Genomic DNA, 15,349 nt, shown 5'->3' on the forward strand with positions numbered 1-15,349 from the left:
GAAGCAACAAGTTGCGGATTTCAACAACAGTTTTTGAAATCCCTACATTTCTGCCCTGGATATTTTTCTGCAATGTGTGGATGGAATTAGCCAAATTCCCATCCTCTTTGCAGGCAATGTAAAATGTAGCGTTTTTTGCCACGTTTTCGCTATGTGGGGCCCCATCCTAATAGAGTATTAGGAGTCCCATAGATTGCTGTCTATTAACACTCACCTCCTTCTGCCTCAGTTTGGGAAACAGGACAGTGTGAATTGTCCTTCAGTAAGCTAGAACGAAGTAATGACACAAACTGAAAACACACAACATATATTTATATATATATCTTTATTATGCACAAGTAGAAGGTGACACATCAAAATATCAAATTTGTACAAAATATAAACAATAATGAAACAATTGACGATTGTGCTGGATTAATGAGAATGGCGGCCTTTCTATTCAGGCCAGTGGCATTATATTGTAATGGCAAGGACTGTATAATGTAATATGTTATTATGGATTGACATTGAAGGACCAGATTAACATGATTCCTGGTTTAATGCAAATGAAAATTCCCTCTGATAAACATGGCATGTAAGGGCAACCCATAAAACATCTTGTAAAATGAGGTAGATTACATACTACAGAAGAGTACATACATGTAACAGACAATACGGTAAGATTTCGATCCAGATAGGGCAGTGTTAAAAATTGATAAAGAAATTTTATTCACAGATGAAGTGAATATTTTTTAGGTTTACAGGATCAGAAAAACACGGCTGCTTATTTATCCAAAAACAGCGCCACTCCTGTCCACAGGTAATGTGTGGTATTACACCTCAGCCCCATTTGTTTTAATAGCGCAGAGCTGCAATACCACACTCTACCCATGGACCGGGGTGGCACTGTTAATGGAAAATGCCATCTGTGTTTTCCTGTACAAACCCTTTAAGTAGGGTGACAATTAGAACTACAGAATTATGCACACGTAGCTAGGACGGATCAGAGGAGGAATTTTCTAAGTATTACAAGTTATTATGTCATAAGCCCTTATTTTCTTCCATACGGTAACCTTTATGTCAAACAGAAATCTGTACAAAATACGGATTGTAGCTGTAGTGAGAATATTTGCACTGACAGTGTATAACACGTGTAACACATTGTAAATGTAGCCGGACATCCAACCATATCCAATGCATGGTATATGAGAACATCCTCCTGAGGGTAAGATATACTGGGAAGGAACAAATCTAAGAAACCTAAGGCCTCATGCACATGACTGGAGGTTTTATCCGAAACGGTTCTGTTCATTTCAATCTACCCAGAGCGACACACAACTGCACTTTGGCGGCCATGTCTATGTCTATGCCATATTCAAGGACCACAAATCATGAAGCATGTCCTATTTGTGGCTGCATTAGGGAGTAATACAAGATCCGTGACTGCAGAGGACATACTGATGCAACGCGGACCTGTTTGTTTTTTTTGCAGAATGCGGATTATTATTTTACCTAATAACAATTTGTAAAGTCCTCTACTTTTCCGATGTCTATTGCACATGTTCTTCACTGAATACAGTCAGATGCAAAGTAGTCGAATTACATTCACAACCTTATAAACAGGGAAATGAGCCCATATCAAAAGCAATATTGTCAACAGATCCCAGCATATCAACCCTGGAGGGGCTGAAGGGTTGGACTTGATGGACTGATGTCTTCCTCCAACCTCATCTACTATGTAACTATGTAACCCAACCTTGCAGATAGATGGGGGCCTCCTGAATCAAATGGTGTTCCTCTAGTGAATTGGTGCCGCCATTGACAAGACATTGTTATCCTGGCACAGGGGCAAACACCATTTGATTTCGGTCACCCTAGCCTACGTATTCACAAAGGGTCACTCTAGCCTACCTATCTGCTGGCCTGGGTCAACACATTGGGTTCTGGTGATAACCTCCCTTTAATAGGGATTGTTTCATTATTTTTGGTGTGATTTACGTGGATTTACGTGACTACAAGGTATATTTATGCAGAAGAGGAGCATAATACATCTTATACTATAGAGCTACATGACAACTACCGCTGCATACTGTAACCCATAGATATGTGACTTGTCGCATGAAAATTTGTCAAATGAACCAAGTGACTGCAACTCCTGATCTCATCGGAGGACTATAGATATTGAAAATGCTGTTTGATACAATAGTATTCTCTCTTTTTTAAATGTAGATTTTGAGCCCCATATAGGGATCACAATGTACATTTTTTTCCCTATCAGTATTTGTAGAATGGGAGGAAATCCACACAAACACGGGGAGAACATACAAACTCCTTGCAGATGTTGTCCTTGGCAGGATTTGAACCCAGGACTCCAGCGCTGCGAGGCTGCAGTGCTAACCACTGAGCCACCGTGTTGCCCCTGATACAATAGTATTCTCAGAGGAGGGGAAGTTGCACTTGCATTGGTTGTTGTCATGAAGTTGTGACATAGAATAAAATGGACCTTTCTAATACTGTTTACAGGACCAATAATCACCATTACATTACAAGTGGTTCCAGCATTACATTCACAATCGTACATAGAAAACTCCAACACAATGGTCCAATGCAAGATAATGGACATTACAAATGTTCCAAAGAATTACAGACAGAAATATTATTCCCTTAATGTATACAGTCCGTTCCCTTAACTACTCTGCTTATTGTCTTGGTAAATATAATGGTGTCCTCAGCAACCCATCCGACCCAGCGGCCATTTTTGCTATGGCCGGTTGATAAGATAGGTAGACAGCTGGATCACTTTTCATTTGTGATTGTTTTATAAAGATCCCTTATTGAGGCTTATGCTCCGCATTATTTTGCGGCCGTGATTTTGCAAAATCACGGCCGCAAAATTACGCGGCGTATACGATCCAGGCTCCCATTGAAATCAATGGAAGCATATACGGCCCGCAAAGTCTCACAGGCCATATACGTGCCACATCGCCCGGCACGTTACTCCGTGTGAACTCCCCCTTAGATGTGTACAGGACCACTGGATACATGGCTTTGTTTTTCGTGTAGACGGATGCCCTCGCTTAGACCAATGCACAGTCAATGCCAATAAACAAAGTGACTTCATATATATTTGGATAAAATACGGTATGGCTTCTTATCTGTAAATATAAATTTGTAGATATATATATATATCTTATAGTAACTCACCGATAGTACAAATCATTCTCTCTCAAAAATATACATTTAAAGTGTTTACAAATTGTATCCAGCCCAAACTTAGACCCTCGATATTAACCAAAGATCCAGTATATGAGATGGAGTGTGTTTTAGGGTAAGGGGATTTACAAAGGGTGGTGGTAAAATTCACAGTAATTGGAATAATACAAAAAAAAACAAAAAAAAACAAAAACAAAAAATTTTATAGAGTAAATTTGCCATAAAACATTTAAATATAAACTCTCTATATAATGTAGTAAAATATAGCTATAGGAATAGTAGAGTCTCTTGTCTTCTTTGAAGACATTTTAAAGTATTTCTGTTATTTTTTTCCTTTTTTTTATATAGACTATGCCTTAAAAATACATTCAGCTTTAGGTTTGGCAAAGCGCTCGATTGTCCAAAACACAGGTAGCTTATATAAATGCTGCCCCTAGTGGCAACAATAGGTATTTTTTTTCTCTTTTTGTTTTTTTTAGTAAGGTATCGCACAAGCTGGGAGAGGAAAACTTTACAGCAGTGGTTATTAACAGTAGGAATGAATGAACGGACATGAAATTTAACGTAACGTCACCGCAATGGATGGATTTAGAACGACCCTTTAATTCCTGGACACTGAGGATTCTTGAAGATCTATTATATTACGTTAGCTACAACCCCTGAACTCTATGCTAGTGCATCATGGTTGGAAAGCAAGATAGGGCTAACTTAGGAGCCCTGTTGCTTTTTAAGGCTGAGGCCTCACGTTGCAGAAACGCAGCTTTTTTTTGTTGCAGTTTCTGAACCAAAGCCAGGAGAGGATTGTGCAGAAGGGAGAAGTATAACAACTTCCTATATATCTCCTGTTCCTTTTGTAGCATTCTTGGCTTTTGTTCAAAGAAACCCAACATAATCTGCAACAAAAAAAAGCTGCGTTTCTGCAACGTGGGGCTTCAGCCTAAGGATTATGGAAGCAAGTAGTGCAATATCTTGATGCTGCCAATATCATGCGGATCTATACTTTCAGATACTTGTCTCTCTAGTACCTGTATAGAAAGCAACGTGGGCATATAGCTAACATACTATGCTAGTCAAGGTACAAATATATACCTAAGCTAGATCAGAAATGTCTGAAAGTATAAACCCTAAATTTTTTTTTTTAAAAAAACAAATCCCGAAAATGCAAATGCAATAGAGCCAAGTGGCTTAAGTCTTAAACTCCCCTTCATTACATCTTCCAGAAGAGCTGGGAGCCCATACTGAGAAATGTAATTCCTTACCAACTTAAAAGTGACAGACGGTTAAGGGTATGTTCACATGGCAGAATTTCATGCTGATTTTGAAGCATGAGCCACTCCGAGAACTGCGCAAAAAGCCGGAGGACCGGATATGAGTCCACCTCAAATCCTTCTTCCATTTCCGTCATGTGAACGTACCTTTAAGGTTAAAATTATTGCGTAATAACCTATATAAGGTTGTAAGAAATTAAAAAAGCAAAGCAACCCTTGTCCAAAACCACCACCCCCATTCACTGGCTGTGTCTAGTATTGCAAGTCATTCATATTTACTTGAATAAGAATAAGTTGCAATACCAGACATGACCAATGGTCAATGAGGGCGCTGTTTCTAGAAGAAAGCAGTCATGTTTTTCTAATCTCATACAACTCTTTAATATGAAGCTATTACACTCTTTAAATTCATGTTCTCTTAGCCTTTACTAAACCTTTTTTCCCCATAATATAGGATATCTGTATATGTTAAATACTCTTTACTATAATTGTCCAATGTATAATATATAGACTTAGAGAAATTCTGCTCTTATCCTTCAGTGGTGTTGTGTGACTCAGCTGTGTTAGATCACTGCAGAGCTTACAGCTCGCCCCGGGTCATTTACAAGGCAGTAACTACTCATATGACAAACCCCAGGAAGAATTATTTCATATGTCACCTTGTCAGCTCGCCAAGTAAACCATGAAATGTATACGCTGCAAGTGCTAGCGACCCACAACTCAAACACATACCTTCCAAATCCTCCACCATAAAGAAGAAGTAATAAGATGGAGACACAGCAGATTGCAGGACAACTTAATAGAAAGAACCAGAAATATACAGAAATGTATCCCAGAAAGTGCCACAAGGCGTACAGATGTGTCTGCTCTTATCTTAGCCCAAATTTGCTTCCAATGGAACCAATTAAACAATATGAGATGCTAGCAAGTTGTAATTCACAACACAACCACCGGATGGCCAGGAGATCCTGTAACAACATAGTTATGTTGTTTTGAAAAGCTAGTCATCTGATGACACATAAAGCAAGGACACATCCGTACCTGCCAACTACTTCCAGGTCTCCTGTAGGAACTTGCTCCAGGCAAGTCAAGTGACAGCAACCCTATGACCACCAAGTATCAAAACTACAAGACGCCCATCCCGACACTGGCAGAAATTCCTTTATCCATCGAAAAAGTAATAAGGATTTCCCGCCTGTAATCCAGACATTCCATAAAGTCAGTGGGGAAGTCAAAGTTTCCCTTTTTATAGCAAAATCAAATATAAGGACTTACAACACTATCTATGTACACTATAAGAGGACACCTTTAATGTCATGTTGGTAAGCCCTAATAATACAAGACCCTTATATATCCTCATAGCACTGATCTGCTATACAAAGTCTACAACACGATAAGAATATACAGAAGTGAATTGGCTGGCATTAAAAGCTCCCCCCAACCCAAAAGAAATATAAACATTCCAGGACATTTATATACATACATTCAAACGACTCCTTCCCATACGTGTAATACCGTATTGCACCCAAGGACTGCGGTACGTTGCTCTGCAATTTAGCACAGTCACTCAAAAGCAATATAAAAGCAAAGAAAACAAAAAAAACACAAAGTGCCCAAAAATCAACATAGGGAAAGGAAAAACAAGTTGGTGATGGATGACGACAATAAGAGAGAAGACTCTTGGAGAGCGAAGTGTTTTTCCATGTGCATCAGGCAGACTCATTATACATAGATGGATCGATCCGCACACTGGGATTAAGACGCAATGTGTCACTTCTGCTGAAACCGAACAGTTGCGAGATGGGCCAATAATTGGTCCGCTGCACACCGAGTTCCTCCCCATACAGATTATTATATACAACACGACATTGCACAATACAAACTCCAGCTGCAAAGGAGCATCTGAGAATAGAAAAAAGTCAACATTCATCAACCTGCTGCTTAATAGTGGCGAAGTATCTGACACTGCACTGCAGCGCTCACGGTACTCGAATCCTTATATATACACGCTACGTATATATAGATTTATCTTCTGTTATGTACAGATCCATGGCGCCGTAATACAGCTGTAAGCAGCATTATTAAGAACTGGCACACATTTCACATTGACAGCCAAGGAAACCCATGTTGCAGGTCGGCACGCTGCATAATTAGTAGTATTACCACTTTTTTGTTTTTTGGCATGATGCTCTTTGGACGGGCCCAAAGACTGCATTCATCCAGAAAAGAAAAAAAAAAACAGGCAGATTTTACACCGAGATCCCTTCCCAAAATGATTTCTTTCAGCTTGGGAGAATTAATGTCAACAAGCAGTGACTTTGAAGGTCTGCCCCTGGAGCCGATCTTCAGCCTTCCTGTGCTGCTCCTCGGGTTAGGCGGTGCTGTTGCTGGAACAGGGGGTGCTTTGTGTGCTGCCGATGCTATGAGCCGCGCTGCTGTTTTCCGAGGCTGGTGGGGATGTGGGAACCTGCTGTCTTCCTGCTGTATCACCTGAAATGTCCAAGAAAACAGATTTCTGATTAGTTTTCGCCCGCTGATTCTCGAGATGAATAAATCAAACATCAACTCAACAACAGCCCATTTACAAGGAGACGGGGAAGGCAAACCACTGAGCCTGTAACATTTCCATTAAATATGTGCAAAGGAAAACTAACAAGCGGCTACCTTATTCCCGATTGTGTGCGTAGTTAAATATTTGGCCGGGAAAGGATTTATCAAAGATTTGCTAGATTTTCTCTCCCCTCGGCTAAAACTCACACCTGGTCTCCTCCGCCTTTCTTCTCGGTAAGAGGAAACCTGAATACTCATTACTATAAGGCTACAATGGTTCCTCGACAGTGATCATCTGCATCACTTGATGTCTTCCTATACGTCTTTGCTTTGTATTATAGGGTCTGAGAGGAAGGCGTCTTGCAAGTCGTACAGATGTCGCAACCTCTGAATCCGATAACTTACTAATCTATAGATGTAAAACGCTCGTCTCATGTTAGTGAACATTTATTTGGCCATTCACTTAAAATGGGAAGAAGTGCGGAAATCGTAAAAACACATGTTCATTAGGTGAAGGAAACATCTGTACAACTTAAAGGGTTATACTATGAAACGTATCTATCCTCTATACATAGGATAGAGGGGAAATACCTGATCAGTGGGGTCTGACTGCTGAGAAGCCCCAAAGATCCGAGGAACGATCCCTACATTGTGAATTCAGCCGGACGCTTGGGGGACAATAGTCTCATTCACTTCAATGGCAGCCCATGATACAGCCAAGTGATGTAATTTGGCTATCTCCGGAGCTCCAATTGAAGTGAATGGGAGAGAGGGTTCTTCCCTCTGACCTATATTCAGCCTGGCTGTAGCAAGGTAAAAGTCAAGTTAAAGTATGCTACAACTGTGTATCTAATGCGTTAAAGAGAACCTTTGTCCCCTCCGCCAACTCGACCGCTTTACATCCTTCTATAGGTGGTGCCTCACTGATTCCTGCAAAGCTGGAATTGTTCCGCTGGTCTCCATGGTTCTTGACCAATCCCTGATTTTAATATGCTAATTAGGCTTTGTACTGTCAAGTGGGTGGTCCTGGGCTGGAGCAGCTAGCCAGGCACTGCCCACCTGACAGTAAAGAACCTAAGTAGCACATCAGGTGCTGAAACTGATAGAAATGCTTGCTAAGTTATTATGGTGGGGGCTAGAGAAAAAAAAATAATTCAACTGCACTGGAATCAGTGAATAGGTGCATGTTGACGGTTGTAAAGCATTGGAGGTGGTGAAAGGTCTTCTTTAAGTAATTACAGAAGGGGTTAATATCCTGTTTTTTGGACTTGAGACTGACGGAGGAGGAGAGACTTAGTAATGGCGGCATGACTTAAATTATTCCATCCCACTGCAGACAAGGCACAAGGTCGGGAAACTCATGCTCCAGCCAGTTGTCTTACAGCCAGACATAGGACAATGAGGAGATGAACTCCTGTGACACCGATCATATATTTTTTTTCATGTTTCTGTTTTTTTCTTAGTTTACCAAGCCATTCACAGGACATCAAAATAATTTGGAATAAGCTAGAGATGTTAAAAAACCCCTAAATTCCTTATAACATACATACACTTGTAATACATATACTAATAGCTACAGTGGGTGCAGATGTAGCAGTACATCTAGACCCGGTACCTGAAGGAACCAAAGCCCCTTTACCCCAAGTATTATAAAGGGTAGGTGGTGGGCAAGGGGCTGCTATAGATTTTGCATTGTGGTCTAGAAGCTTTATATTGCGCCTCTGATAATATTGTTTCCATATTATGTGATCAGCTGAGTAAAATTAGATGATGTGGTTAGTATTCTGATAACTGGACAGTGGCAAAGTGAATGCTGGTAACAGCAAACCTCAAAAACCGCATTTTCTAAGGGAGTATACAGTGTCAGATGGCCACATGTGCTGTGGATTAAGGACTCTATGTACTCATTTTACAGTTCCAAGGAAAACATATGATGTTGTAAATGGCTTACACTCCATGAGCAGAGCGGCGTAAGGAACTGTACAGTTTGCCTTTAATTCTCATCCGGAACCTGATTTTAGACCCACAGAGTGACAATGCTATAGGACGTAGTTTATGGGATCCTCTTGTAGTACTGGAACTCATTCTGGATAGTTTACAACAAACCAAGTCCTTTGTCATCAGACCTGTCAGTGGGGAAATGACCGCCAGAGCGCTCGGAAGATAAACTACATACTACGGCACTATTACCAGCTAAATACAGGAACTTGTACGAGTTTCGTTCCCCTGTTTGAGGCCCCTGAAACATCTGTGCCAAGAAGACAGCAGAATGTAAAACTGGCTGAGTCTTAGCAGGAAGGTCTTATTACTGGATCGCTGTCACCCATTGTATAAACCAGGCTAGAAGAGCAGTAATGAGCAATGCAATGTCGTATTAAATGGCCATATTATACAGTGTCAGTTTATGCAATGAATACAGGGCAGTGACAGTACCTGGAAGCCAGATCGGCATCGCATTTCCAAGATTTCCTCAAATAACTTTTTAGGTTGTAAAGTTATAAAAAAATAATAATAATATTTACTCATTTTTCCAGATATAGAGTTCAAAATACCCTTAGTTACAAAAATTCTGACTACCTGCAACCGCCACTAGAGGGAGCCGAGGACTTAACTGCATGCCGGTATTAGCACCTAAGCTCCCTCTAGTGGTGGAAAATTGTAGTCAGCATTTTATCTTTATACCCTATCCTCTGAGCAGGGTGTTTGAAGCTCTGTATAAGAAGGAAAATATTTGACTACGATAAAGCCAGATGACAAAATTAGTCAACACATCATTTAGTACTATTACTATGCCATAGTAATAAAACTATGGGTAGAATATGCAAATCTGTCTTCCATGATGTAATTAGGAAGTCAGGTGCCTCAGTGTTGCAAACCAATAGAGGGCGCTCACCAGAATGTGCAAGCCTGTCTTCCCTGATGTAATTAGGAAGACAGAATCTCAGTGAAAATAGCCCAATAGAGGCTGCTTCCTTTAACATCATGCTCGACCTTCCAAGAGGCCTTTGTTTTGCAATGATGCTGGGATTATTACCAGGTATAGTCTCTCAACCGAGGACGGCCGTTTCGATGTTATTGCATCTCGTCAGCTCGTAATAAAAAACATGGATTCATGTTAAGGCCCTAGCATCAGTATGTCTGTATTAGAATAAACAAAAAAGTAAAGTAGTGGCTCACCGAATTTTCATGTGGTGGTCAGATCTTCCGGGTGCACGGCCAGAAAAATCCCGGACTCCTGGGATAATCAACAGTGTGTAGAATACAAAAATGATCCAGTCCGCACTCCAGAGATGACCTTTTTTCTAAAATTTAACTTTTAATTTTCCATACGTAAAAATGGGTAAATTTAGTACAAACAAAAAAACGTGATAGTGAAGACACAAAAGTGTTTTAAAATCCCATCATTCGAGACCTGGCTCTCGAATGATGGGATTTTAAAACACTTTTGTGTCTTCACTATCACGTTTTTTTGTTTGTACTAAATTTACCCATTTTTACGTATGGAAAATTAAAAGTTAAATTTTAGAAAAAAGGTCATCTCTGGAGTGCGGACTGGATCATTTTTGTATTCTACACAATGTCTGTATTAGGCCTCATTCACACCGCCTTCTGCAAGGGCCATCACACAACCGTTTTCAGGACGAATTGGTTACAATGGGAATATCCACTTGGATATGGATATACATGATACAAATGTCTGCAAATTCTCTCCTCCCATTTGCCAAATGAGGAACCTGGATTAAGTCAAGCTGTGCAACTTTTTTTCATAAAAATCTCGGGATAGTAATAAAGCAACAATAACTTTGATAAGTTTATTAGGGTTATAGAGTATATTACAAGGCAGTAATGTTTAACAGACTGTTCCTCTCCTCCTCCTGTCTCTTGTATAGCCGTAAACAGGCTGGATGCAACACCACGTCCTTTATTAATCACGCTTTGGCACATACTGGATGTTCCTCCCTGTACAGGAAATCTCAGAAGTTTACTTTTCTACCCTTTTGCCAAATTCAGTTTGCTGCCATGCCTCTTTATTTTAATTGACTTTAATAAAAGTTTCTGGGTAATGTCAGACCTCTGGAAATGTCAGTGAAGTATCAAGAGCGGCTCTAGGACATGATAATACTAAGGAGATAATATTCCGCTCAAAGCGTTCTCGCCACATGGATGCAAAAAGAAAAGCTTCATTTGTGTTTAAAAGGAACGTGTCACCAAAATACGGATATTTAAAGTTTTGTTTTAAAAATATTTATGAATTTATTTAAAATTTTCCACACATTTGAAGCAAAAAAAAAAAAAAATCCTGCAATTTTCACTCTGACCACTATGCCTAATAATAGTCTGATACTTGCCAATTCTAAAGGGGTTTTCCTTTGTAGCATTCACTTACATCACAGTCAGGATTAAAATAGAAGATAACATTACTATGGATTATTTCAGAGCCATCATTGCATCCACTCACATGTCACAGTATCTCTAGAACATTCTCCCATAGACTTTAATGAGTCGTCTGCAGACTACTGCCACATATGGCCATGACTTTGCATTAAACAATCACGCCATGCTGCTAAAAGAACAGATGAGAGGCTCAGGCATAACCTAAGTGGTACTTTCAGCAGCGCCATATCTGAAACGTACAACGACCCCGCCATGTTTATCCTTTACATCATTGCCCTACTCAGTCTTATTCCTTACGGCCTGTCCAGTCATGATCTGTATATCTTGTATAGACCATGTTCAACCATCATACGGTCAGATCTAGAGATTAGCAAAACGGTTCAGATCCAAACAGAAGTTTTTGGGTTCAGCCCAAACCTGAAACTTTGGGGGTTTGTGGATGTGAAATTATATGTGATTATACTCTGAAGTCTTGTTAGATGCCAGAATATAATAGTTGGAGGCCCAGGGAAGGTGTAAAAAATAACTTGAAGTGACTGGTGCTCTCGCTGGTTCCTCTTCCAGCCTCCTGGGTATTGTTATGTATCACAAAGGCCCCATTGGTTACATGAGGCGAGCTGACATCATGACCATTGTGTATGACATCATGACATCAGTATGCCCCATGTGACTGCTCGTATCCAATCATAGGCCTCAGGGATGACACCAAACTCACCACGATGGCTGGAAAAACCAGAGGGAGCACTGGACACCTCGAGGAGCCCAAAAAAGGTGAGAGGAGGAGAGAATTACTGCTTGTTATTGTTCCACAACTCTTCTGGTCCTCCACCTATTACCCTGTTTCCCCGAAAATAAGACATCCGCCCCTTCACCTCCTGGACCACCTACAGTCATGCCGGCGCTCCGCTAAGGAAGTGCCAGCATGACTGCGGACTGTCCCCCGCTCCAGCCTCTGCATAAAGACATCCCCCGAAAATAAGACAGGTCATATATTCGGAAGAGAATTTAATATAAGACACTGTCTTATTTTCGGGGAAACAGGGCATATACTCTGTGTTCTAAAGAGACCCCAGACTAGAATAATTTCACTTCTCATTTGTGACAAACTTATTCAACCCAAAATTAATCTTTAGGTCAAACCATCCAAACCCAAAACCAAATGAATCTTCAGAGAGTCCTCCATCTCTAGTCAGATCTTAAGATATTGCAAAATCTATATAATTTAAACATACAGACTTTGCAGTTCTACACCTTACAAGGAACATGAAAACCTCAAAAAGTTTCTTCAATTTAAAGAGGACCTTTCACCTCCTGGGGCGCACGTGGTGTAATACACCGCTAGAAATCGGCTTTCCCATTCTGTGCCCCGGCTGAAGAGCCATCAGTGCCGGGACCGTGTTGCAGAAATAAGTTTCTTCTGATCTTATTGTGATTATACCAGTTCATAGAATTGGAAAAATCACAACGTGTCCTGGGAAGCCATGCTCAGAAACTCCCTAAAAATGGTCAATGACCTGGTGGCTGTAAACTGTCGGGGTCACTGCTTTGACCTTTCAGCCATTACTTATAATGTAGATAACATTCCCTTTCACAACAGATTTTCTCTTGGCCACATTCATCACAACTTTTCTTATTTGTCAGGACATAATAGCAGAAATAATCATCGGAACTTTTTACTCCTTCATGAAAATATTTTCTTGGACGACCCTTCTGAACAGGATAAAGGCGTCTATAGACATTAGATAGACGTGGGCCGATTGAGTCGAAGATATGGCCGTACATACTTTAGTCTGCTATCGTCATACACGATCAATATCACTGGTAGACGGACTATACATTTTTTCTGAGAACTTTTTGTTTTTAAATGAAAATTTTTTGAGAATGTAAAATTAGCATTACCATTGTACTAGGGGCCAACAATTTCAGATTATGGCTAAAACAATCCTTCATTCTTAAATTCCACTCAACAAATCATTAGCTTGTTGAAATTGTCCATTTTCATCAACTTTAGTCTATTGTGTATGGTCATTTTTAGGCTGAAGCCCCATGTTGCGGAAACGCAGCTGTTTTTGTTGCGGTTTTTTGAGCCAAAGCCAAGACTAGATTGAGCAGAAGGCAGAAGTATAAGAGCTTTCTATATATTTCCGATTCCATTTGTAGCCATTCTTGGCTTTGGCTCAAAAAACTGCAACAAAAATGGCTGCGTTTCCGCAACGTGGGGCCTCAGCCTTAGGCTTCACATCTTGTTTTGAGCCTGGGTTGGAGGTTTATTGTATGTCGGGAGGATCTACCAACATATACCTCCAACAGATGACTGCCATGTATCCCACATAAAGGTATACAGTGGGATACATCACATCGAGACGCCCTTTGCAAAAATAACATTTACTGTGCAGGCCCAGCATAGGCCAAACGGAGACTTTTTGGGCATTTGCACCAGGGAGCCTATGAACATGTTGGAGGTATGCACCTCGAAAAACTCCCAATGTAAATCTTTCATGTAAACTGCCTAAGGAAGAGAAGGATCGTCAATTTCTTAATTTAGTGTTGTCTTCCAGTAGCAACCAACAAGGCATTCAGAAAAATTCAAGCTTCGATGGAATCAGTGGAGTGGTACCTACTAAAAGATGCTAAGAACGAGTATTGGGTTTTTTTAAAGCCAAGTTCACATGGAGTTTTTTTGGACCGGATTTTGACGCGGAATCTGCCTCCAAAAAACGCCTCCCATTGAGCCGTTCACTTCTTTATTTCGCTAGTGTTTTTTCCCACTTACGAAAAAAGAAGCGAGCTGCCCTATCTTGAGGTGGATTCCGGGGCTGAATCTGCCGCAGCATCCGCGGCGTGAGACACATTCCCGTCTAGGCCAATTCATTTCAGCGGGAAAGGAATGCCGCAACTGGATGCACTGTGGCCTCCGCATCAAAATCCAGTTCAAAAAGCTCTGTTATCTCAGCCTAAAAGGGTTCCCCCAAAAATATGATGGCTATTCCTAATGGTAAGTTTTAGAATTTGGCGACAAGTGATGAATTTCCTTGTAATGCCAATACAGGTAAAATAAAGTATTACATGGTGCCGAGATAACCGACCTCCTCTTCAGATAATAGATGGACAACCTAAACTAAGGTCCTTTACTAATTCGGAATGCTAAACCGGAGTATTTGGAAATGGGTTTTCTAATCCAATCTGACTATTTTTCATTGTGAGCCTTGACGAAAATCATACCCCAAGTTTTTTTTTCCTTGTACACTTAAACCATAGTCTTTTCACTACGTAAATACTGTACCGCTCGCTGCTATTAAAGTAACCATTGGCAAAGCAAACCAAAGCATATTAGGTAATTTGTTTTGTTATCTTCCAAACTTTAAGCCTCTTGGATGTAATCCATATGTTGATGTTTCTTTTAGGGTAGAACATCCAATTCATTTGCACTTCAGACACTGTGAAATACTTCACATTCACACTGCAGGTCATAGCGAGTGTCTGGATAACAAAGATGAAATAAAGTATGGAAATGTGCGTTGTTCCTTTTGGGAGTCTAGCTGACATTATCTCTTTTAACATTTGCAGGGAGTCCATCAACAACGGCTCTCATTGAGCTGGCTGGAAGTCTAGTCACTTGGCTAAGCTTTGAAGATGCAGAGGTACAGATGTCGTCTACAGCGCTGCAATGTGCCGCCATTGGATATTATGTTGATACATCTGTACACGGGATGACCCTAAGTGTTTGCCGCTTTGGTATGTGGTGTATATGTATTTCTTTATGTAGTGATGGAAAACAAATGAAATGCTACAGAACATAAATCGTCTTCATCTTAAAACTTATCTCCATTGAATGCGTTCCATCTCATCTCAGACATTAATGTCTTAAGCACAGTGGAGGTCCCAAGTCAGGGGGGAGCGCCTGATTCCCAACATATATCCAAGACTTGCACCTTTTACACATT

At 40.5% G+C, this 15,349-nt stretch overlaps 1 protein-coding gene across 2 annotated transcripts in view; it reads right to left on the reverse strand.

Annotated features, from left to right (window-relative positions):
* Positions 1 to 306: 306 nt before the first annotated feature.
* The window catches only part of TGFBR3 (transforming growth factor beta receptor 3), a 139,046-nt gene continuing 124,003 nt past the window's right edge, over positions 307 to 15,349 (reverse strand). For both annotated transcript variants that reach the window (XM_075286558.1, XM_075286557.1), the window contains one exon: positions 307 to 6,950. In XM_075286558.1, the coding sequence (XP_075142659.1) occupies positions 6,832 to 6,950 (119 nt within the window). In that variant the 3' untranslated portion in view covers positions 307 to 6,831. The remainder of the gene's footprint in view (positions 6,951 to 15,349) is intronic.

Source organism: Leptodactylus fuscus, chromosome 9, assembly GCF_031893055.1.
Source record: "Leptodactylus fuscus isolate aLepFus1 chromosome 9, aLepFus1.hap2, whole genome shotgun sequence".
Classification (NCBI taxonomy): Eukaryota; Metazoa; Chordata; class Amphibia; order Anura; family Leptodactylidae; genus Leptodactylus; species Leptodactylus fuscus.